The following is a 25,497-nucleotide window of genomic DNA, read 5'->3' on the forward strand; positions in this document are numbered from 1 at the left end:
ATTACTCCACTGCTGCCAGCCTGTTTTCCAAGTGTTGGCTTCCCTTGCTGTACACCTTTACACTGTCCTGAATGGCAAAAATCCCATTTAGCCATTTCTTTGCTTTCATTAAGATCTCCTTTCAGGTGTATGGGTAGCAGCATAGCAGATCTGAAGCAGTGAGCTGCTCTTACTTTTTTTTTCCTCTTCAATTAAGACTATCGCCAGAAGCAAAGAATATGTTGTCTACCTACTGGAAGCAGCAGAGCAGCAGAGCCACAGCTATGCCTAGATGGCTGTGAGATCGGTATTTTAACAAAAACTGTACCCAGCACTGTAGAAATGTTTGTGCAAAGTGAGTTTTGACAGGGCCTCAGGAGACAAGCTGTGCTCGTAAGCATCCTGGTTTGGGTGGAAAGCTTCACATTTCCTCACCTCACTCACAGTCTGTTCACGACCCCAAAAAGCTGTGTGCTTTTCCTACCGATGTGTGGGAGAGTGGAGGAGCAAACAGAGGAGTAGAGAGCACGCCAGCATAATTCCTTCCACATATCCTCAGATAGGACACCAATGTCAAAAACCCTTTCGTGATATGAATGTATTTACAATGCAATATGTCCAATTCACTGTCCTTAGCTTCTTTACTATTTTCCTTTTTTTAGAAAGCCCTACAGTAATGCTCTCTGCAGGCAGCTTCTCTTCTCCTTACGAACATCTCAGCCAGCCCGAGACAAAGCGGATGGTGGAACATTACACGGCGTACCTCAGCGACAACACGCGCCTGATTGCTAACCCTGGCCTTAAGGTATGTCCTTGGTGTTGGCCACTCTTCTGTCCCTGCTTTCCTCCCATCCACGGCTTTTCGCTCGACCTCCTGGACTGTACAACATTCATCCTGGAGGGCACTACCTGAAACGTTTATTTCCTGGTGCTCACAGGGCTGTGAAGCAGTAGGGGTGATTTGGAGTGGTATCTCCATGTATGGAGAGATAGCCATGGGCCTCAAGGCCCACAGGAGCAAAGAGAGGAAGGGGAGGGCATCTTTCCCCAAGAGGTGGAAAAAAAGTTGATAAGCAGCTATTGAAATGAATGTGAGGAAAAATAAAGCTGCAGAAAATTGTTAGTGGAAACTACTTTTGTGATTCTAGACGTATCAATGAGAAAACTATTTCTTTCTGTGAGCAAAGCAGTGTTTTTATTTACCTGAATTAAAAAAGCAAGTGCTAAAAGCCACGGAGATAACGACAACAATATTTCATTATAATAAGCTTTTCCTTTGCTTGGAATGTGCCAGATCAGTCTGGTGTGAGAAGACTTTAAACAAGTAATTGAGTTTAGATGATCTCTGATCGCGCTTTAGGAAACCCCGCGAGCAGCTTATTATCTTTTCATGCAAGTCTTAGAGGAACCCTGCTAGGTCTGCCTTTGTTTTGCAGTTCTCTGTCAGAAATGAAGTAATGGCTACCAGTCACGTCACAGATGAATGGATGACACAAATGGAAATGAGTAGCCTGAACAGTTATATTGTGCGCCGTTACATAGCAACCCCCAATGGGGTGCTCCGAATTTACCCCGGTTCCCTCATGGACAAAGCATTTGATCCCACCAGGAGACAATGGTGAGTTTTAGGGTCCTGTTATCAAAGCTTTGGATAATCTGGGAGGGCAATAAAGGAAAATATTTGGTATCGATTTCATAGCCTGGGTTTGTTACGGTCAGCTGTAAACTATTTAACTAGAAATGTTTTCATCGTGGGTAAAAGGTGCTTAAATGCAGCTAGTTAAAACCTTTATTGGTTCTAATTTCAAACCATTTTGTTTTAAAGGATCATTTGTTTCGTATCCCTGCTATAGCAGATGGGAATATAAATATTCAGAAAATGAGCATCCCCTTTAGGGATTAGCTAATTCAGCCCTCAGAAGCCTTTTCAGCTCCTTGTGCCATTTTTGGTTGTGAATATTTAAGTCATCTTGTTTGTTTGTTTACAGTGGGTTCTTCACTGCTTTAAAAGAGGAATTTGCTGGCTTGGCTGCCAGCTATTAATTATGCACTAGCATTTGATTTGGGAAAATATTTGTATACATTACAAATGAGAGGCTGAGACATGAGAGCCGTCTGGAGTGTGTTTTGACGTGCGCTTTGTTGAAAGCAGCCAGCCAGGTGCTGCCGCACTGTGACTCGGAGCAAGCCCATGAAAGGCTGCGAGGCGCGAGCTGAGCCTGGCTCCCAGCCCTCCAGCTGGACGGGGAGGGCTCTGAATGCCCCTGGCATCGCCCCTGCTGCAGCTCTCCTGACCCACGTTTCCCCTGAAAGATCATTACCGTAGTTCTTGATTACCTTTTCTTTAGATTTTCTTCCTTTTTGTTGTTGCTTATGGTTTTACTGACAAATAAGATGATGGAATATTGCTCTTCTTTTGTAGGGAGATAAATGGGGCGCATTCATGCTGTAAATGAGCCGACTGTACCTTTACAACCCCTCGTTTCCATTTTAAAGGCCTTTCTTACTGTTTTTATTATTGGTTGGGATTTTTTGTTTTTGTGTTTTTGCTTTCATACTTCACTGATTTCCTCAAACCATGTTTTTAAGTCTCCACATGCAGCATCAGATAGTGTCTTGTTTTTAAATAAGGCCAAATGTTAGTGTTTTGGGAAGAAGATGCAAGCACAACAGTAATAAAGTACAAGTCGGTGAAGCTGCTTCAACAGAGCAGCAGAAACTTGCAAGTTAGTATAGTGGGGCAGAAAAAAGCCAAGTGATAGCTTCTCCATGCATAAAAGCATTTCCAATAGTGAAAAGGGTTTATAAATTTTCTTATGGCAGTAGGAAGATATTTGACAAAATTTTGGATTATTTTACATTGACAGTAAGTTTTAAAAGATTGTAATTTGTTACTGCTTTCTGAAACCTTCCAGATTTCCATGTGTGAATTCTGCTGGTAGGATGCACTTCCTCCTGTGTTTGCAGTGTCATGATTTTGATTGTGTTTCCTTTGAGAGTCTGAGACTCCACTGACACCGCGTCGTGCATTATTGTGGGACAATAATGTCTAGAATGACATTACACATATTTGGTGCAGAAGTAAATTGATTTATTTTTTTTAATGCAGTTGTGTCTACTGAGGAACCATTTATTCAGTCTCCTTTACATCTGGGTCCTCGTCATGCCTAGGTGCTTGGTTAATATTAAGCAGCATTAATTTGGTAGCATTTTATTCACAGGGTGCAGAATTCAACGCTTGTCTGTATTTCTGCAAAATCAAGGATACTGTTTTAAAGTTTAAAGTAACTTTTTCTCACTAATTACAAATGTTTCTCTTGGCTCCCTTTAGGTACTTGCATGCAGTGGCTAATCCAGGGCTAATTACCTTTACTGGTCCCTACTTGGATGTTGGAGGGGCAGGCTATGTCGTTACCATCAGTCACACAGTCCATTCTTCCAGGTAAATTGTGTTTGTAGGTTTGTGTCAAGTGAGAATACTCTGAAAATCTTCTGAAGAGATTTGTTTTGGGTAGGACTGAAACAGGCCAGGTGATTCCTGCATGTTCAAGAACTGAGAAAAAAACTGTTTTTAAAGTGCATTTGACAAAATGTAATCTAACCTCGGGTAGATTCACTAGAAATAGGATATGCAAACTGTGAAGAATCCCTGGGATTTTTGTAAGTTTGTTCTATTTATTTAATATATAAATAATAACAGCATAAATAAATGATTGGGTCGGTGAGAACGTGCTTCTGGATGGCCATGAGGAGAAATTCCATGTGTACAAGGTGAAGATCAAGGAGAGGGAGAAGGACCACTTCCTTGGGCAGTTTGGGATCTGTTCCCTCTCTGTCACTAATCAAATAGTATGATCTACTTTCTCATCAAGACAGCTAATCTCTAAATTTCTGGAAGTTTTCTGAAATTACACATACAAAAGTCATATGTACCAGGGTGATGTTCGGACAGAGACAGGTGAAAGCAGATCTGCTGAGCTGCCAGTGATGGTGAGTCCACAAGGCTGCTCCTTAAAGAGCTGTTTGTGCTTCAGAAATTCAGAGAGCTCCTTGCCTGGGCTGTTTAAATTTAGCACTTCTGTAGAGAGCTGTTCAGGAGTAAGAACAACTTGTGGAGCAGCCCGTAAACCTTGAGTTGTACTTACAGGACTGCAGAAAACAAATTAGAATGAAAGCAGCAGCCTGTGCCTTTGGGGTTAAAGCACCACATATAGCTGAAGGAACATCACAGCCAGATGGGAAGGAACATTTTCATAATTAACATCTTCTGTGATTGAAAAAGGAAGCGTTCTAATGTCTCTTTGTTCAAAGTTGATCAAGAGAATCTCCATGTTTCTGTTAAGTCTCAGTGCAGTTAGTAGTGCTGCCATGAAGTGGAGTCTGTCTGTCTGGGAAGACCTTCTCAGTGCTGAGGTGACCCATTCCTCAAGGACCAGGCCTTCAGTGTTACCTCTCTCAGGGCCAGGCCCCCAGCCTAAGGCTGCGATTCATTTTGAGGTGTAGGATGCTTACAGGAGATCGGTTGGTGGAATAGGTACTGAAGCTTTTTTGTTGTAAGCACTCACAGGATTCAGAAATATTGGTAGTCGGGTTGGTTTGTATGTGGAGGCTCTCCCAAGGTTTTCACTGAGCACATGGCTTACTTGCATGCTCTAACAGATACAGATCACAAAGCCTGCAAAGCTCAGTTTTTTAGTTCTTGGACACATCTTGGCTTTGTTTGGGGCTTCCCACCACACAACATCTGCCTCTTTTTTGTCAGGAGTGGTATCAAGCCAGATGCCTGCGTGGTGCCTCTTGCAGAGATTTATTCAAGGGAAATAAGCACTTTTGTAAGAAGAGGAGTGCTCTTAATCAAAGTCCTGATTTTTATCTAGTAAGAGATGTTTCAGTTGGCATTAAAAACTTGAAGGTTGCGTGGGTTACTAGAACGTGATTAAGGAAGAGTTAAATGAAGTTTGGCAGATGTGAGTGTGATTCCTGGGTAAATATGACCTCTAAAGCTTAGAGTCACATGCAGTTATAATCTCCCCCCAAAAAGGGGGCGTGGAAGGGGATCAGCGGAGTTAATACACATACTTGTTAGAAACAGCTGTGTAACAACATCAGTTTGTCTGGATCTGCAGTTTATCTCTCATTGCCATCTTCTGTATATCTTCCTTATTTTTTAGAGTCTGGGGATAGAAGATTCATGGAAGAAGTTGCTTAACGCAGCTTGCATCAATAAACCAGAAGGAATTAATACTTAATAATGAAGCTACAATATTTACAGCATTCCTCACGGCTTTTTGTCTCTTAGGACAGAGGACTAACTTCATAGCTTGATGCCTTGTCACAGACAGTTAAACGTGTCTGTGCTGCTTCACTGTCGTTCTTTTTCCCATTCCTTCTTCCTGAGAAGGATAATACTAAAAATAAATTCAATGCCATTTTTTAAAAGCTACATCTATAAATCTACAAATTAGAGTTGACTGCATTAAATTTCACTACATCTTCCCTGTGCCTCTTTAAAAGCAAACAAACTTCAGCCCAGTAAATGGAGTTGGTTTTATGTGCAGAGGGGGTTGCCAGCAGCCTCCACTTCATCCAGTCCAGCTGTGCTGCTCACTTCTCTTCTAAACATTTTTATTCCTATCTTCAGAGATAAAACTGTTTTAAAGAGTAGATGAAGTAGCAAGTCAAATGCATCTCCTTTGTCATCAGTGTAAGGCCTACATGTGTGCAAAAAATCATCACCCTACCCTTTGAGGGTGACCTGATGGTTTATGTCCTTCAGGGAGGAGAGGTAACTTACTCTCATCATGCCATTCCAACGAGAATGTGGCTGGTAGAAATGTGACAGGATTGCCTGGTCATTCAGTCCAGCCTCAGGCTACTACAGGCCACTGCATAATAGGCACTTTACAAAAATTATTATAATCCATATTAGTTTTTTCCCTTCTGTTAGTGTATTACAAGGGTTTTGTTCCAGGGCCTCGCTGCTCTGATGCCCAGCTTCCCAGCAGGGATTTGCACCTTAATTAAAGTGCATCCGGACACGTCTCCTGAGGGATAGATGGGAACTTTCTGGGACAGAAAGTTATGGAAAAATAACAACATAATTGGAATATAACTTCTGTTTGGAGCTGTCAGCAGCCAGATGGTTCCAGCCAAATGTCAAGGCTGTGCTTCTTCCAGGAGAGCTCTTGCAATTACTGTACTGATGGTGGGGAAAGTTAAAAAGACATGACTGAGCAGAAGTTGTACTTTTTTACCTTTATAGAGCTGCAAGAAAATATGCTTCTGTACATCACCCTGAGACTGTCTTGTGGTCTTTCATTTATCAGTTGCCAAGGCAACTCTGTATATTCTTGGACTGAGGCATAGAAATAGGAACACAAGCACATTTTCAGTGTGGGCAAGATATTGCAATGCACAGCAGCTCTTGCTGCCTCTGCTTGTAAGCATCCACAGAGACTTCAGGTTCCGCACTTTTCCTGTGGTTTATTGTTGCCCTACACCAGGGGAAAATACGGGATCAGACCATTTGTTACGTTATGGGGATTGAAATGTCACTTGGCACTCAGTAGGCAAGTGGGAGACAATGTGAGGTTAATCACTGAATTACTCGTGTTTGATTCCTGCTAGTATGGGTAGCTGGCCTGGTAATAGGATGCAGTTTCCCTACGTGAGGCATTTAACACAGTGCTCGTTAAACAGCGCCTGTTAGAGGTGCTGGAGGTTTGCTCCTCCACAGGCAGCTGGTGTGCGGATGGGTCTGAGCCATGTAGGTATGGATCTGAGCTGGTTGTTCACGTGCCCGGGAATCCAGTTCCCTGTCCAAGTAGGGAGCTGAGCAATTACAATATTAATTAATCCAACCATTAAAGCCTTTTTGCTTTTTTCTCCTTGCTTCGCAGCGCACAGATGTCTTCGGGGCATTCAGTGGCTGTGATGGGCATTGACTTCACCCTGCGGTACTTCTACAAGGTTCTCATGGACCTGCTCCCCGTTTGTAACCAAGACGGAGGAAACAAAATCAGGTAAGCCTTTCCGTTCAGGTACCACTTGTCCCCAGTGGTTTTTCATTTTGTTCTTTATTTGTCCAGGTGACCCACAGGTACTTGTCAGCCTGTCTTACTCTGGGATTCTGTTACTGTTAATACGCATTCTCTGATTTGCACTAGAACTTGTGCTGGTTCTCATACAGATTATTATATTATACAGTTTGATTTTGAGCAATAAATACATAATAATTTAAGATAATGAGCTAAGAAAACAGTCTGCAGTAATACAAAATAAAAGGAAGATATTTGATTTCCATTTGTTATATTTAGGCTTCACTGTATTCTTGGGGGGGTAGACTGATAGTTTTCATTAAATGACCACACTGCCTTCCTCTTCTGTTTGTTTTGATTAGGGTTTGTTCTAGATACCTCCCTTCTGGAGCACTGACCAAGCAAGTTGTTGTGAGCAGTGATTATTCATGTGTAATAACATAATATTAGATCTAGTTATTTTAACTATGATTATTAAAATAGGCTACTATTATATTAAATAAAAATACCTAGCACAGCACTAGTTGTAAAAGGTCCAATTTTAGTTTGACCTAAGTGCATCTAATTGTTCCTCCTCCCTTGGTCATCTTTGAAGAATCACATGGGGGGGAGGTTGTAGTTTGGATCTGGAGTAACTTGATAATGTAGTTTGGGCATTGTTGTTTTTTAAATCTTGCATTTGGGAAGGGAAGTGGTTTTCTGTCATCCTTCCAGTTATTTTCTGGTTTGGTTTGAATGTTTTTTGTGTATCTTATTACATTTAAAAAGCATATCAGGATTTCTGGTTTGGCGTTCTTTCTTTTTTTTTTTTTTCTCCAGTTTATTCTTTACTTTATTCTGTTCCTGTATTCCCTAAATCAGGATTTTCAAGCATATCATTAAATGCTTTGTTTAGGCCATTCTAATGTAGAAGCTGGATCTAATGCTTACAGCCTTTGCATAAATGCTTGCAGGTATCAGGGGATATCAATTGTAACTATTTGGCAGGCGTTTGTTTGTTTTTAAATGCATCTCTACAAAGGTTTTCTCTGCAGTCAGTCTGGGGTAATCACTAGTTCTCCTGTTTCCTTTAACATCTTTTAGGAAAAAAATAGAAGACACCATCCACAGCATGAATTCCTAATGCAAAACCCCAAAAGATCGAGGGAGTAAAGATAAACATATAAATGAAAACCAAGAAAAAAACTATGAAATGTTTTCACGACTCCTTTGGGCAGTGTCGGGCAGCCGCGTTGCCCTCCTCCCATCTCCCTTGTGCCGGCAGCAACCCTGCACAACTCCCCAGCCTTCCCAGCGCCGTGTCTGTGGCTATGGAAACACGAAGCCCAGGGCTGCTGCGGGCAGGGCAGGCTCCAGCCTCGCAGCATGCTGCTGTCTGGGTGGGGGCACGCATGGGGCATCTCTTCCCTGAGACCACACAGGAAACTAACGGGAATTGCTGCAAAGGGAGAGGAAAGGCTGGGGAGGCTGCGAGTGGAACAAGTGATTGCTCTCTGTTAAGATTTAATTCTAAAGCAGACGTCATTAAATGAGTGTGAAACCTCTGTTTAATCAGTAACACAGTAGATTAATAAACTCTTAAACCTTTGCGAGTTCAGTACGCTTCCTTTAGTTCAGGACCTTTCCAGATCAGACATGACCATGCACCGATCGGTTTCCCTTTTTGTTTCTAACCAGTTCAGTTTTCAAGTTCTCCATAGCCCACGCTTGCAGCAGCAGTAACAGGTTTAAAAGCTTCAGGGAGATAACTGATGCAGCCTTCAAAACTGTTTTCCAGTGAATTTGTTTAATGGCCCTGTTATTTTAGTAATGGGAAGCCCTTAAGAGCTCTTCCTCCAGCTGGAAATTGAAGATGGTGTTTTATTGCACTGTGTTCCTGTAATGCCCAAGGAAGCCTAACGGGAGACTGACGGCTTTTTTTGTCGCGGGCAGGTGCTTTATCATGGAGGACAGGGGGTACCTCGTGGCACACCCAACCCTCATCGACCCCAAAGGACACGCGCCGGTAGAGCAGCAGCATATTACGCATAAGGTTTGGCTCCTTTTTTCTTGATCTCTTCCTCCCTTTTCTAACTCCTGGGGTGATGAGGACTGTAGAGAAGGCACTGCTCATACCTGATTTAAAAGGCATAAAATGCTGCATTTCTCACTTAGGAGCCGTTGGTAGCAAATGACATTCTTAACCACCCAAACTTCGTGAAGAAAAACCTCTGCAACAGCTTCAGTGACAGAACAGTTCAGCGGTTTTATAAATTCAATACCAGCTTAGTGGTAAGTGTGTTGTATTTTTATTTATGTATTTATTTTGCTTTTGAACGTGCATTGGTTGGGTTGGGTTTCTTTTGGTGGAAACACAAATCCTTGCCAGGATCAGCAGACATGAGTCTAAGCCAGCCTTCTGTGTGGATTGGCCTCTGTTCACCCTCTCCAAACACGAAATCAGTGATCTGAACCACACAAACAGTTCTCACATGAGAAGTCAGTTGACACACAAGGGATTATGGATGGCCAACTGTGGTTGATGTCAGCAAAGTTTAGGCCAGCATTAGGAAAACGAGAGAGGTTTGCTAGGCAAGCAAGCAAATGCATTTGGTGATGCAAAGTGCGCAAGCATTTCCAGGTTATCACTTGTCAAACTGCAGGCTGGAGACCTGAATTTCTCTTGTGTTCAGCCGTGCTTCGAGGTCCAAGCCAGGGGCTGTCATCTCTCACTGCGTGGTGAACGCCGACTGCAGTGTAACAGATCCACCCTTGCAAGATTACTGCAGAATTATTCAAAAGATGTTAAGCTCTGTGGGAGAAGTTGCCTTTTCAAATAACACTTTTCAATTATTAATGAGAAGGTGGGAAATGAGTGTCAAAAATATTTGAAAGTTATGTCAGAATACATTGATTTGTGTCAGGTAGGCTTAAACATTTCCCCCACATTTGAAATGCAAAGCAAAAAGCAGGTTACTCCAAAGGAAATTGTATAGGACAGAGCAAAACCTTAAGATTGTGCTGTGCAAATCGGAATCAGAAATTAGCCTGCCTACCAAATAGATCGCAGCTGTACAGTGCTGTGGTGTATGGGTTCTTTATGTACGTGTGCCAGCAAGTTTTCAACAAGTCGTGATGGTGCCTCCCCGTCACAGCTGAGCCTCGTAGCGGAGGTCACGGAGAGCTGGCGCAGTGGGACGGGTGGGGTGAGCGGTGCCACGGAGTGAAACGTAACCTGCTGTCAGCGGGATGTCAGGCTCAGCCCCGCCGCTGCATCTCATGATGTTTACAAGCGAAGCATCTTTTTTCTATCTTCATCAAAGTCTTTCCACCCAGTAGCGGCTTGGAAGATGTGCAAAACTCAACAGGTTGAAGAACAACTTCATAAGTCTCTTGTTTGGAAAGGCAGCTCTCCCATGCATTTTTGTTCCCTCGGCTTTGTGTGTTTCCATGCAAGGGGGGAAACATTCAGCTCCATAAAGAACAGGTTCCTTGGTATACCATTAACACAGCTTTTTTTTTTTTTTTTTTTCCTAGGGAGATCTGACAAACCTTGTCCACGGCAGTCACTGCTCCAAGTACAGGCTGACGAGGATACCGGGCACCAATGCCTTCGTGGGAATCGTCAACGAGACCTGCGACTCGCTTGCTTTCTGTGCCTGCAGCATGGTGGACAGGCTCTGTCTGAACTGCCACAGGTCAGCTGGAGATCTGATAGGAGTGGGCTAGTCCAGGCATTTTGTAAAGTTTATAAAAAGTTTTTTTAAAACGTGTTTATTTTATAACCCAAGTGAAAATATGCAGTGCAAAACTCAAGAGAAAACCAGTTAATTTACTCTTGCTGCTTGTAGGGGTCATGGTGGTTTAGCATTCCTTTAGTCCTTTAATCCATAGTGTCACTGTATTAAGAGTAGTTTGTTCTTGCCATGTTTGTAAGAGGGGATAAGAGAAGAAGGGGCACTGAACAGCATTCTCAGTGGCGAGCAGTCCTGCAGCTGCACTGTGGGGTTAAAATTCGCGAGCCGCCTGATGCATTGTTTTTGTTTTCTGCCTCTGAAGAATGGAGCAGAACGAATGCGAATGCCCGTGCGAGTGCCCTCTGGAGGTAAACGAGTGTACTGGCAACCTCACCAACGCCGAAAGCAGGTGAGGACAAATGTTCTGTCTCATGGGACGAAAGTTAACAAAAATGAGTGTTTGTACATGCAACTAGCAGGTGGTACAGGAGAGAATATACAGTATGTTTTAGTAGATTTAAGCAAATGACAATGTAGTAGGTAAAATGATGGTTTTCATGGATTGTTACTTGATCACTTCTTATGTTACAATGCTTTACTTTTTGCCCCAATATAGGAATCCTAGTTGTGAAGTGCATCAGGAGCCAATGACTTTCACAGCAATCGATCCCAGCCTCCAGGATGCTCTCCCGCAGTGCATTAACACGCAGTGCAATCAGAGGACAGAGAGCGGGTAAAGTGCAGTTCTCCCTTTCTGAAGATACAGTGTTCTTGACATAATTACTATTATTCCTTTAAGTGAAAATAGCTCCTCCTTACATGGTTTGAAGGAAGAAAAAAGGAAATATGATACCAGAATGAGATATTGTAGCAAACACCAAGGATGACATTATGTTGTAGTGCAGGAACACAAGACCTCACTCTTTCTGTCTGAGTCACATAACACCATTAATAACAAACAAATGGCTTTCCAGTCACACTTCATGACTCTGAAGAACTGAGGGTTGTGCAAGTACAACATTTGCTGTTGAAAGGACAAATTCTTCTTTTTAGCAAAACAGATAGTACTGCTATGTTTGTCTGCCTTCTGGAGGGCTATGTGGACTGAAGTGTTCACAGAAAGGAGACAATACATTAACAGTGGTGACTTTGGAGCATGCTAGCAATGTTCGCTGCCTGTCAGCTTCCTGTGTCTCTGTTCTACTCTTGGCATTTTGTGGAGATGCTTGAGGGCTTATTTAGTTTTTGCCAGTTTTGAGTGGTCTCTAGGGAACTGAGATTGCTAGAACACATCACGCTCTGACCAGACTTTTCCAAATCCTTTCTTCTGTCTTCTAAAGGATTGCAGAAAAGGGGTGGATCTGTAGTCAGGCTTCACTATGCTGAGAAGCGTCTTATTGGAGGAGTTACAAATAGGAAGTTTTCCCTTTGCTCGACGCGAGGGAGGGAGGAGAAAAAAGAACACAAATCAAACAGGCTTGGAAGCTCAAGATACAACTTCCCTGTATAAATAACCTTGTCCTACCTGACCATTTTAGTGAGAAATTTTTGTGGGCAAATGTTACACAATGTGAGAGGAGAGTTTACAGATGCCTTCGGCTTCCCTTTGTCTCATGATTCTAAAATAGGCTGAGCTGTGTCAAATGAAAAGTTCTGGACTTGGCAGTAAATATCGTTTTCTTTCATTCTTATTTTTCAGGGATTGCTTTGGTGTCTTGGACTGTGAGTGGTGTATGGTAGACAGCGATGGGAAGACCCATCTGGATAAGTCCTATTGTGCCCCGCAGAAGGAATGCTTCGGTGGCATTGTGGGAGCCAAGAGCCCCTATGTGGATGACCTGGGAGCAATAGGTAACTCTCCTTCTGAACAGTCGCTGCATTAACTCTTTTCGTTCGGTAGCATACCCTTTCAATGTCAGAGCATGCTTCAAGTCAATAGAATCACAGAATGGTTTGGGTTGGAAGGGACCTTAAAGATCATCCGATTCCATCTCTAGTCACAAGACATTGATTTAAACCTTTCTGCAGAGCATTTATGTTTTTTTCCCCCTATGTTTTGTGCCTTTTGATTTAGGAGATGAGGTCATCACTCTGAACATGATCAAAAGTGCACCAGTCGGGCCAGTGGCTGGAGGCATTATGGGCTGCATTATGGTGCTTGTCCTAGCAGTATACGCCTATCGCCACCAGATACATCGGAGGAGTCACCAGCACATGTCACCTTTGGCTGCACAGGGTGAGCTGATAACTGTTGAGAGAAGTAGTAGATACGGGAATTGAAACCTGAAAACAACAACAAAAATGCACACAGAAAAAAAAATCTTTTTTCTTGTTTTTTTCTCCCCTCAATGCTTCACACCATTGTATTTCTCTCTTGCCAGCCTCTGTAAAAGGTCACATCCAGGGTGCTTGTGTATTGCTGCCCTCTTCTGGGTGTAGTCCAACCTGCTGCCTCCAGAGGAAATGCTGCCCGAAAAACTCAAAAGCATTTCCTATCAGGAAGCTGAAGTTATGATTTTTCCAGAGTTAAAATGATAAGCCCAAGTTCACAGCTTTGAGGGCCTCGTCACAGCATGCTGGTCAAATATGTTTATTTCTGCACTGGAGTGATGATTTGAGGAGTATTACAGTTCTCATACCCATTCTGTTTGGGCTGTCTGGGACATGTTTGTTTTTTACTTGTATCCCTGCTTCTGTTCCACGTGATGTTCTTGAGATCACAGACATCAAAGAGGCCAAACAGAGCAAAATCCTTTCTTCTGTGGCTGCCTGGGCAGGGCATAGAAGCTTTTCTGGAATCACAGAGCCCTTTTAAACTTGTGATGAGAGGATATTTTTGTGACGAAGGCACTGAAGTCTGAGAGACAAAACTGAATTTGGGAGAAATGTTGTTGAGAAGTGATGGTGGTTAGAAAGTTACAGAGAGAAGAGTGTGATTGGTGCTAATTACCTGTATATTTGATTACCTTGTCTACATTTTGAATCAGTTTGCTTTCTATAAAGCCTGTTCCATTCAGGGCTGTGGGGTGTATCATTTTCCTGATATCCCTATGCCCCATCTATCTTGGAAACAGAGCACACCAAGCTGCATCTCTTCAAACAGTAATACAAAGTGATTCCACTATAATACCAGGGTAACAGCCATTAGTAAGTTGATCCAAAATTTTTCTCTTAACAGTTGCATTTTTCTGTTTGTAATGGTGTGTAGAAATGTCAGTGCGTATGTCGAACCTGGAAAATGATAGGGACGAGAGAGACGATGACAGCCATGAAGACAGAGGAATCAGTAAGTACCAAATCACTTCTCTGTCAAAAATATTAAAGTAAATGAGCTATTTGTTTTCTTAACAAGTTAGAAATTTTTAAAAAAGGAAACTCCATACTGATTAGCAGTAGAAAATGGCTGGACAATGTTTTAACTAAGTTGTAACTTCCAGTGTTCCTCCAGTCTCATGATGAAAAATTGCATTTATTCTTTTTAAAAGACTGTAATCTCAACTGTGTGGAGGAGGTTTTTCTCTTTTGCCCCCCCATCATGACCAGTTCCAGCAGCAGCTGAGCTGCAACTTAGAAATTACAATTGTGACAATATGCAAAAGGTATGCAAAGCTGCTACCTTTGTTCAGCCTTGGCAAGGAGCGGCCAAGTCTAGCATGTACCTTCGACAAATGTGTCAGCAAATCTCACTTGCATTGAATTTGGGGTGCTCGTTCTTCTTTGTCAGTAAAAGTGGCACTTAGAATGTAATGCTGCTGTATTGTAAAATATCACAGGTGTACCTGTACATTTTGGGAGAGCTCCAGATTCAGACTGGATCCCTGCCTCTGATCCCTCACTAAAACAACACCTAAGATTTGAAACTCTGTCAACACTTATGGATTGAAAAAATAAAAATACCTGAGCTTCATGGCTTGCATCTGCTGTTTTTCCAAGTCCTTTCTTTAGCATGGATAAGTTAATACTGTAATTTCTTTCAAGTTGATGAGGTTGATGAGTTTGGATCTTGATCTATCCCACATTTAGATACCATCTCTTTACTTCCAGTCTTCTGTCACTTAACAGTCTTGAGTCTTAATAGTAGTATTTGAGTAGAATTAGTTTGTAGAAAGCCTGTTTCACTGTGCCTGATTTGTCCCACTGATAAAATGTGGTAAAATACTTTCATAAAAGTCAGTTCCATTTCTTTTTCTCCCCCAGTCAGTAACACTCGATTCATCGCAGCGGTAATAGAGCGGCACGCCCACAGCCCGGAACGCAGACGCCGATACTGGGGTCGATCAGGAACAGAGAGTGACCACGGTAATACCTTAAAATCACCATCCTAATTACAGGTTAATGGTTGTGGTTATTCAGATGTCTAGCATGTTGCAGATAAGACTGCCAAAAAAAAAAAAAAAAAAAACACCTTTGCACATTATTGCTACACAGTTAAACAGTTTTGACACCCTTCAGCAAATGATGCTGTCCAGCGAAGGAGCTGTTTTTGTCAGAGCAGTTGTGTATGAGCAGCTAAACGCTGTGCTCTCCCTGTCTGATCCTTGGGTTCTGCTAGCTTCACTGGGTGACCAGAATTCAGACTAACAGAAATGTTGCTACACTTACCACACTGGTTTTCCACTGCTGACCCTAACAATCTAGATGTTCAGGTGAGATAATAAACCTCTCCTACTCAATGAGAGAAACAAATCCCTTGCAATCAAGTCAGCATCTCTGCTGCTTTTTATCTTTGGGACATGCATGCGTTTCATAAAATTCTAGCAACGTTCTGGATGCCTGCATTTGCCAGGGTAAAGTAAGCGTGGATTAGAGGTCAGTGACTCAGATGCCTCCTCAGCCTTTCTGTTGCACATTCAGTCAATATCATCACCACAGAGGGCATCTTACGTCACCGTTAAGCAAATATCAACATTAACTGTGTACATGGGTAGCAGTGAAGGGTGTTCAGCCTTGTGTGGCTGTTCCACACATACGCACTGTTAAGGTTCAGAGAATTTTGATACATCTCTCGTGCCCTGAGGCTAATTAAGTCATAAAAGCAGTTAGAAGAGTGTTGTGCTGTTGACTCATGAGGGCTTAATAGACGTTAAAAGAAGGTTGGACAAGGCAGTCTGCTACAGACAACAGCCTGCCATAGAGGGTGTCAGTTCTCTGGAAGACCCATTCAATTTTAAGATAGTGGTTGCACTAATGGAATTACTGATGGACAGGAAACCTCATTGCCAAAACCGTGCAACGTGAATGAACAGATGTCTGAGAGACAATCTTGCTTTAGGAGGCATTATCCAGGATTTGGGGTCTGATTACCTGTGCTGTGCTGAGACAGATTTGCTAGACTAATGCTCCTTTTGCTCCATTTCTTGTACTCCCAGCAAATCCTTGCCATCTTTCCTCGTTAACATGTGAGGGTTAGCAGGGTTGCTGTCTACCTGCCTCTGGAATATGCACTTCTGTTTTTAGTCTGTAATCTTCAGATTGAAGTCTTCTGCCCAGTCTTCTCCCGCAGTTCTTCTCTGCCAGCTAGAAGCCATGACTCAGACCATGGAATCGTAGAATTGTTCAGGTTGGAAAAGACCTCTAAGATCATCCAACCTTTAACCTAGTACTAAAGTCTACCACCAAACCATGCTACTAAGTTCTAAATCTACACGTTTCTTGAAGACCACCTCCAGGGATGGTGACTCATCAAAGTGAGAACCAACTTCAGCTACTTAGCCTGGTATTTCGTAACACGCTGCTTCTAGGTGGCTCAAGCTGAAAACTTGACATGCTCAGAAGCACTAGAAGTTCTTCATCTCTTAGCCAAAGTTTTCTCAGAAGGATTATTATTCTAATTAAAGCAAGATCTTCAGAGAAGAAAACTTTTGTTTGCATTTCTGCATGTAGAAATACTGAGGTGTTTTGTTGAGGACACTGCAAACTGGTTTTGAGTGGTAACAGCTGGTGTCAGTGGTAAATGCAAACCTCATAGTAACTACTAGCACCTGCTCCAAAAGAGAGGGGCAGGTCCAAAGGACCTGTTACAAGACAGCTTCCCCACTGCAAAAGCACAGTCTTGCAACAGCTAGCTGTTAGCTAACTCTCTAGTGATGTAATTTCCCTAGGATAACCCTGTTGAATGCAGTGCCTCCTCACTCACAAACATGGATAATCTGGTTTGTTTTTGTTTTAACTTCTCAGGCTTCGGTAGCAGGTTATTTTAGCCAAGGAAAAGCCTCAAGTTAATTGTGCTGTGTGTACATGCTTATCTGGAAGAGTCAGAACTATTTGGCTTAATGGGACTTGAAACACTCCTATGTGGATTCGGTAGATTTCTTCAACGTGTAGAAAGATCACTAGCATTGAAAACATGCTTGGTTTCTGCAAATAGACCACTAATAGGTGATAAGTGTTCTCTCACTTTTAAAAAATATAGTGTTGTGATTCAATACAATACAGCAAGATGATCTGAGTAAGTTTTGCTACTTCCAGACACACAAGTTGGGGGTCCTTACTAGGAAAGGTGCAGCTTGATAGTAACAGAGGTAGTGGTAGTAGAGCCCCCTTATTTCTTGTCAGTTTGTAAAATCCAAGTAATATCTTAAAAGATACCATCCCTGCCCCACACCCAAAAAAACCTTCTACTATGTTTTGTTTTTAAATTCGGTGCTAGCCATTCTACCATAACAAACTGTCGAATGCACAGTTGGTTTTGCTGCTAGGTGTTGTACAGGCGATGGGTTCCAAGCATGGTGACAGGAGAAGGGGTGCATTTTGTAATTACAGGAGAAGATGGGTTTTTGTCTTGTTTTCTTTTAATGGAGGCAGCTACTTTTTTATTCTCTATAAAGCACCAGCTGTGCCTGGTTCCATGCAGGATGTGGCAGTCAGCGCTGTGGATGTTGACCTTTTAGTCTGCTCTGAATTCTCAGCCCTGCTGTTTTATGTTCCAGGCTACAGCACTATGAGTCCTCAGGAAGACAGTGAAAATCCTCCATGCAACAACGATCCGTTGTCAGCTGGTGTTGATGTTGGAAACCATGATGAAGACTTAGACCTGGATACCCCACCTCAAACAGCTGCCCTGTTGAGTCACAAGTTTCACCACTACCGTTTGCACCACCCAACTCTTCACCACAGCCACCATTTACAGGCCGCAGTCACGGTACACACTGTGGATGCAGAATGCTAATGAACAACAAAAGAAAGAAAAACTGGTGAACAACGATCCATGCAGCACTGGGCAGCCTTGTTCTGTGCTTTTTACCAGGAACAATTTAGCTAACTTCCTGAGTAAATTGTTAGGCATAAAGCTTTACATTTTTATAAATGTAAGGTTGGCTCAGAACTGGAAGGGAAATGTGCTTGATGAATGGACCTGCCATAACATTTAATAAAATGGAGCAGGAGGCACATTAGACCTCCAAAAACAGGGATGCAAGTTTATACAGCAGCTGAAGCTTTGGAAGCCCTGTTATGCTGAGCCAAGAGAAGAGAGAGCTTAAAAGAGCCAGAGATGATTTGGTTTCCTTAACTGGAAGAGCAGAAAACTCTGCAGCTGACTAAAAAGGTGCCAGACAGAGAGGGCGGGGGAAAAGCCTGTCGGGTTCTCTGCAGTTTTTTTGCTTGTCGAAAGTTCGTTGCTCAGACAATTGCTGTATGGAACCTGGGACAATGCATCTCAAGATTTTTAAGTAAAGGATTATTTTTCTACTATTTATTGAACTTGAAACTCTGGGGGGAGGGAGAGGAGAAAACATGTTAGCAATTTTCAACAACTACCACATATATTCTCTGATGGTGAAGTGGTTCTTCTGAGGAAGACGTCTGTTTCTTATTAGCTGATATTCATCCACTGCCCCACTCTGCAAAAGGGAAAATGAAGAAGTAGTCTCTGACATGTTTACATTATGAATGCTTTCTTCTCCACAATTGTTTTCTGTAAATTTTACAACCGGATTTACATTACAGTATTTTCTTCCTATTTGCAGAGGAGAAATCCTGTACTTTGTTACTAAAATTCTGAGAATTCTGCCCATAAATCTCTCCATCTTAACCTCTTTGGTCATCCTTAAAGGATTCCTTTTTGAAAGTAACAAAGGGTTTATTTAGCTTTGGTTACCGGAGAATTCCAAATGAAATCTGTGCCATTTTTGTGTTTCTTTAGGAAACTGTCAGGATCAGAAGTAGGGATAAACCAGTGTTTTGTACAACTTGGGTTACTGTGGAAGGTATCTTTTTGAAATCATAATTATAAGCTGCTGCTGTTTGTCTGGAATTTAACATTGCTTGGTAATTCAAACGAAGATTAATCAATCTGTCTACAACACAGGGCATCATAATTATAAATTAGTTTTAAATCACAGTGTTGTACTTTAGATTCACATTTTGTGATTACAGTGATATAAAAACATTCTTGCACTGTGCATATGATAAACATCCATTTATATGTAGTTTTTTTAAATCACTTGTTTTAATTAATATGGTACTTAATACTGTATTATGTAAAAAAAAAAATTGGTTCTTAAACATTACGGTAAAATAACTATATGTGTGATATCAGGATACCCCTTTATACTATGTATAAATTTAAAATCTCTAGTGAAATAAACTGTATATAACGTATAGTTCTGTGGATAACTGGCTAGATTGATATTATTCGGTCTCAATTTCCTTTAATTTTCTGGCTGAGTGAGTGCTATATCAGGAATGAAGCATTTTATCAGGATCCTCTTGGTTTTATCTTGAAAGATCTAAGCTTTACATATAAATGACAGTATTGATGTATGATTTAAAGTTGTTTTTTTTCTTTTTTTAGCCTGTTATTGTTTGGGAAGTGAATAATTTTGAAGTGGTCAGTGACTCTGTAGGCTCACCGAAGCTAATTGTTTATTTTTTCTTATGTGTTACTGAAAAGTCAGACGCATTGGATTTGTCATTCTGCTGTGTTTTGTGTAAGAGGGGGTTGTGTGTTTGTTTTTTTTTCATTTGGTTGGGTTTTTTTGCTGATGAGACAGCTGTACAAATCTATTAAGCACCGTTTTATGTTTTCAAAGGGCTGAATCTGATGTCCTGTAACAGTTTATGGTTCAATCTGTAGACCCAACTTGCTAGAATCTCCAATTTTGAATCTAAAATGACACTGGCTGTTGGGCAGTGCACAAAGTGGTTGTTTTTTCAGGTTTGACTTTAAAATAAAATGGATTATCTTGATGTCACTGCTTGGCCAAACAAAAACATGCACAGCCAAGAGGCAAAATTTGTAAGCATGAAGGGAAAATAACTTCCAATGTGGAAACTGTTGAACTATGTGTAAGTTTAATAGAAGTTTGTGTAAAACACCAGGCAAAATGCTTTGTTGATGCGTCCTAGTCCTGCAGCACTCAAAAAGGTGATTTCATTAAGGTTCAGAGGTAAATGAGATTTGAAGTTCTAGCCAGGACTTTATCTGCTTGAATCCGTGAATGTAACAAAAGAAGACTTTCAGCCAAAAGTTGCTACGTGACAGAAGTGTCCCCAGAATTTACCGACTTGTAAAACAGAATTTAAATTTTATCTTGTCCATCTACATGTGAAGGAATCTCACTGTGCTGTGCAAGTTCTTGAAATCAAGTATTTGCTCCCCAGTAATAGTTTGTTTTTTTTTTTTTAGGGCTAGCAGCATTAGAATTGTTTCCTTGCATATATTATAACAAAAAAATAAAGAAAAGTGCACCTTTGGCTAGATCTGCACTTGCCTGCCTGCTCTGATGCCAGTCTTAATTTACACCAGGTAAGTTATGGAGCACGTCTGTAGTGCAAAACAAATCATTGAGTCCCTATCTAATTAAATAAGTGTTCTCAGATTGTATTGAATACATTATTAACCTTGCATTGTCCATACCCAGCCACATGGGCGTATTCTGTACTTTTTTTTAAGTGTAAGAAACCACAGTAGTTCAAAATGTTAGAAAGTAGTATGGAAACAAGCACATAAAGTGTAGAACACAATAGGTCAAAATACCTTTCTTAAAATACAAGCAAAACCAAATTAATTACTTCCTTGACTAAAATGCTGTTTCAGTGGAGAGATTCTGGTGGTGGTGGTGGTGGTAGAATTATGTGCTGGGCAGAAAGTGTGTGCAGTGCTCTCTGCAGCCCTGCCAGAAATATATCTGTTGTAACGTTGCTCTTTGAACAGTTATCAAAAAGTCCAAGCCATCAAAAGCCCTTTGCCTTTATCTTGCTTTTTATTTTACCTTTATTTTTTTATGAGCCGCATCTCATCGCTGTTTCATTGCTTTTGTTCTAGGACACACAGACTGTTCCTGATTCATGGGGTCTGGACAGCCTTGCTTATGCCTGAAGTAATGAGAAGAGACAAAGCTGTTGCTATTAAGGAGTAATTAAGGAAAAAATACACATCTAGAGGTGTGTCGGGTCACAAATTCAAGTGCTGACAGCTAACCTTGTTACAGCAGGAATACATTTAACGCTGATAAAGACACTGCTGTTCGTTGATGTAGTCAAGGTTTCTAAGAAGCTGCATGATAGCACCACCAGTTTTATTGCAGGTACTGCCGCCATGGCCTTCCCTCCCCGTAATTATTTTATTGTGTTGACTGAGGAACAAAACGAGCAGTTATTTGCCTGACATGGATTTGTATCTTGTATCTTCCTTACCTATAACCGGTAGATATCATGGCCATTGTTTTTTTTACTTGTTTCATATCTGAAACGTAATTATCTTATTTTCCTGTATGTTTTATTTCATTCTTCCAGGAAAAAAAAAATTGAAGTTTTTTTTTTTTATTACAACGAGTTTTGCCTTTGGTTTGTATTCACTAGAGATAAATAGACTTAATGCTGTCAGTCTGGGAGCACTGCAGTGTATTGACTTTTCCTATACGTAACAAGCAGGTTATCCATCTACAAAACCAGTTAGCCTGCATAGAGATGGAAGCTGTTCACGTGTTCAGAATACGCTGCTTCTAAATGAATTGAGACTCTTTTTGTAATTTGTTTACATTATTGCCTTGATAAAAATGTGATTTGGAAAGAAGAGTATGTTACATTTGGCTCACAAACACTTTATAAGGCCACTTACACCATGAAATATTATCTTTACCCTTGCCCTTTGCAATGAGAGAGGACAGGCAAGAATTCATCAGATGTTCACATGGGCAGTAGTTATGCCTATAACTGGACAAAATGAGATCTCTAGCTTTCAAAGACTTTATTCTGTAAAGGAACCCAGAAATGGTGATGAGGAGGGAAAGTATATTTGTCAGAGTAGAATTTATCACACAGCTGGCACCAAATAGGGAAGAGGGGAGAAAAATAGGGTGCAAAAGTCCTGGGTCGAGTTAAGAGAGTGCAGGTAATCCAAAAGGCTGTATGCAAGTATAAAGATTAAGTTTGCAGCATTTGGAGCTCTTACATACCAATTTCATTTGTTTTCCAAAAATGAATCCCAGCTCTGGCTGGGATTTTCGAAGGAGCCTGCACTAAGCTTTCAACTCTTTTGTCATTCGGTGATGTTTGGAATATTAATCCCTCTAGCAGTTAATTCGGTAACTGTTGGGTTGTTTTTCTGTACAATGTCCCCTTTGCCATTGATCCTAACTATGAAGAAATAATAGAAATGTCAGAGTGTTTCAAGCTACTTATTTGCAGCGTGTCTCTGTGATGAGACGTAATTATTTTGTTTCCTTGATGTGCTCTGAACTGAGTCACGGAAGGACCTTGGCCCAGAAGGGCTTGTGTTCCTGAAGCCAAGGCTACAGTGGAATTCAGACACTCAAGTCCAAGAGTGAAGTCCTCCAAACCCTGCCTCGTTAGCAAAGTGCCAAACATAACTGGTATGTTGGCCAGTGCTTGCACAGAATTGCTGCCAGAAGAGCCTGATGCTTCCCTGCCCCTGCACGATTTACACTGCCTGCTTCGGATGGTGCTTTTCGAGGCTGGGGTACACAAAATCTCTGCTTGGGAACTCAAAGGAGCCTGAATTGGCAGGAATTTAGAGCATATCCAGCACGATGTGAACAGCAGTTTCCCAAAGTGACTTACTGACTTTGCATAGCAGCCTGCACCAGGCACAGGGTAAACCTCTTCTACAAACTTCCACAAGACTTTTCAGTGAATAGTTGATCTAGTAATATATTCAGGGGGAAAAAAAAGCATCTGTACAAAAGGAAGAGTTTCCTTCAAATGATCAGATCTACTCTGTTTTAACCAAGGCACTTTTATGCCCATCAGAAAGTGACGGCTGATAGCAGTTAGCCAGACTGGCGGCCTGAGTGGAGAAGTACAAACTTGGTGTCAGGCTGAATATTCATTAGGTCTGGAATTTTTACCTTCAGCTCAAAGACAAATCATAATGGCCTCATCTACATTCTGTGGAAAAAAAAAAATAACTTTTTATTCCTGGGCTGGCTTCATCAGTGGTAGCAGTAAATAGTGCTGCTCTAAGAAGGTGGGAGCCAGCAGTTACCATTATGTTTTGCTCTGTTTTTATTTTACGTTTTTATAGTTGACACTGGCAAAACCACCAGCTTCTTGGAGCACTGCCTGAAGAACTGCTCTCCACTGTTATTACCACTAATGGAACAAAAATAATGATAGCAAGGAAGGGAGACTGTTGGCCAAAAAGCATAGTCCAGGAGCCTTTCTACCCCACCCTGCACCTGGCAGCGAAGTGTGAGGGCATGAGTACAACATCTGCTCTGCTGCTAAAGTGAGTAACCTCAGTCTCCTAATCCATCGAGCCAGCTCTTTTTACAAGCAGTGTGTCTGCATGAAAAAATGTGAAGAAAGAGGTATTGCCATGCCATACAAAAGCTCTTATAAAACTGGCAGGCTCTGCTCTGTAAGTGCAGGCAGCATAACAATGGGCTGGCCTTAGATTAGACTGCTAAATATTTCCAGTTTGGTCAACATCGGTGGTTTTACTAATTTTAAAACTCTTCTGCCACACCTAGAGGTAATAAAAAGTCAGGCACTGAGATAGGTTGGCACTGAGAACAGCAGGAAACTGGGACCTTGGTCAGATGGTTTTTGTATACTTATTTTCAGTTTTCCAACTTTCTGACAGTTTTCAACATTTAATTAGCTTCTGGTATCAGTTCTCTTAATGTACCGTATGTAGATCACACGCAACTGGGAGAGATTAAATGCTGAGTAATTAAACTAGATAATCCCTGCAAAATAATATTAACCTCTCTAAGTGTGTTTATTTCATTTGCAGCTTAACTGAGGAAATCTCTCCAAGCAAGCCAAAACATGTTACTGTTCCAGCCCCTGCCAGGGAACCCAGATAACAGGAAGCGGATGGGTTTTTTTGCTCCCTATGAAAGCAGAATAAACACGGAGAAGTTAGTTTGACACTTTGGTGTGTTTATAGCAGATAGTCATGTTGCATGACAGTTCCTATGGAAACCTTTTTATAACTGAATGGCAGAACACTTTAAACGCTCATAAATTTTTTAAGAACATGTTAGGAAAGTTTAGCTTGCGTTATAGCCTCCATGCCAGTTTTCCATATTTAACAGGTTGCAGCATTCTTTAGGACAAAATGTTGTGGTGGTGGTTCAAGTCTCCAACCTCTACGAGCAGGGATAAATCACTGGCTGCTTTACCACATCAAAACAAATGGCTCATATGATGCCTGTTTCACTCTCAATACATACCAGCAATTCAGTCATTCATCTCGAAGATTTTCTTCAAGTTTATAATTAGCCAGGTCTGTAGGGGCTGTAAGAGAGACAGTGTGGAGATGTACTCATTTACATGTACACTAGTGAATGCTTTAATTGGGTATTAGGATTGCACTACTTTTTAATATGAAATGATTTCACGTTTTCCTGTGAATTATCAGCATTTGTTTCCAGTTCCTAGAAAACAGGTGCTTACGGAGAAGCTGAAGCAGAATGAGTCCAAACTATGGTTTGTAGCATATCAACAGGTCAGCCCATAAAAACACTCCAGGAATGAATGCTGGGTGGGCTGTACCTGCTTTTACTAGGAACCCAAAGAACGTCACCTATTTTTAAACTAAAATTGCCAAAATATACTTTCTGTCAATAAGCTGAATTTGAAATTGAGTCTGAATGAGGAAAAACAAAGCCTATGAAGGCAAGAGTGGTGATTTAAAGCAGGAGGAGAGTTGTTTTAGGAGGAGGTATTGCAGAGGTTCCAGCCTTCAGGGCCATTTATGGAAGAGGACTGGACTAACAGTTGCTTGATCCTACTGTCTTTCATTCTCCGTTATTATACAAGAAGCTGGATTTGTTTTGTGGCTTATTTTGAGTTTTACTATGCTTTTACTATCTTTAAATATAACCTTCACGGTGATTTGCTAATGATACGCATGAAGCAACAAAGGTTATAAATTCTACTGCAAAGACCATGATTCCGAAAATAGCCCATTACACTCCCCGTCAGTGTAATGGTTTCCTCGGAACAGTTACTCGCTTTATAAGTTATAGTTCTTCCTTCTTTTATCTTTACTGTTTATTTGCAGGCCACTGTTACAGAATGGAAACTGAGATGTTGCTAACCAGTTCTGTTACTGACTTAATCCATCATTCCTAACGCACTTAGGAGCAGTGTTATTACCAAGTTTAATAGCTATCAAGTCCCACTTAAAAAGAAAATGTTCAGCTGCAGGCAGAGTTACTCGGCGTGTTTTTGTGTCTGTGTGGAGGAATGTTTCAGGAGTGCAGAAACATCCCATTTTTGGTCATACACTGCAGTACCTGGCAAATTCCTCTGAACGTGTGAGCTCCATATGGTACAGACAAGGCACCCCA

General features: G+C 41.4%; 1 protein-coding gene across 6 annotated transcripts in view; it reads left to right on the forward strand.

Moving 5' to 3' along the window:
• Positions 1-24,070, forward strand: part of CACHD1 (cache domain containing 1) — a 99,582-nt gene extending 75,512 nt beyond the window's left edge. Inside the window, exons 14-30 of one of the 6 annotated variants that reach the window (XM_072041809.1) lie at positions 642-784; positions 1,416-1,597; positions 3,311-3,421; positions 6,879-7,001; positions 8,949-9,048; positions 9,171-9,287; positions 10,533-10,693; positions 11,055-11,141; positions 11,349-11,465; positions 12,432-12,583; positions 12,807-12,968; positions 13,941-14,018; positions 14,930-15,031; positions 17,662-20,480; positions 21,000-21,261; positions 23,220-23,423; positions 23,934-24,070. In XM_072041809.1, the coding sequence (XP_071897910.1) occupies positions 642-784; positions 1,416-1,597; positions 3,311-3,421; positions 6,879-7,001; positions 8,949-9,048; positions 9,171-9,287; positions 10,533-10,693; positions 11,055-11,141; positions 11,349-11,465; positions 12,432-12,583; positions 12,807-12,968; positions 13,941-14,018; positions 14,930-15,031; positions 17,662-17,900 (1,874 nt within the window). In that variant the 3' untranslated portion in view covers positions 17,901-20,480; positions 21,000-21,261; positions 23,220-23,423; positions 23,934-24,070. Of the gene's footprint in view, positions 1-641; positions 785-1,415; positions 1,598-3,310; positions 3,422-6,878; positions 7,002-8,948; positions 9,049-9,170; positions 9,288-10,532; positions 10,694-11,054; positions 11,142-11,348; positions 11,466-12,431; positions 12,584-12,806; positions 12,969-13,910; positions 14,019-14,929; positions 15,032-17,661; positions 20,481-20,999; positions 23,424-23,933 lie in introns of those variants that run through there. The other 5 variants (XM_072041810.1, XM_072041808.1, XM_072041811.1 and 2 more) reach the window with 5 other exon arrangements.
• The last annotated feature ends 1,427 nt before the right edge of the window (positions 24,071-25,497 follow it).

The sequence above is a fragment of the Anas platyrhynchos genome, chromosome 8 (genome assembly GCF_047663525.1).
Source record: "Anas platyrhynchos isolate ZD024472 breed Pekin duck chromosome 8, IASCAAS_PekinDuck_T2T, whole genome shotgun sequence".
Taxonomy (NCBI): Eukaryota; Metazoa; Chordata; class Aves; order Anseriformes; family Anatidae; genus Anas; species Anas platyrhynchos.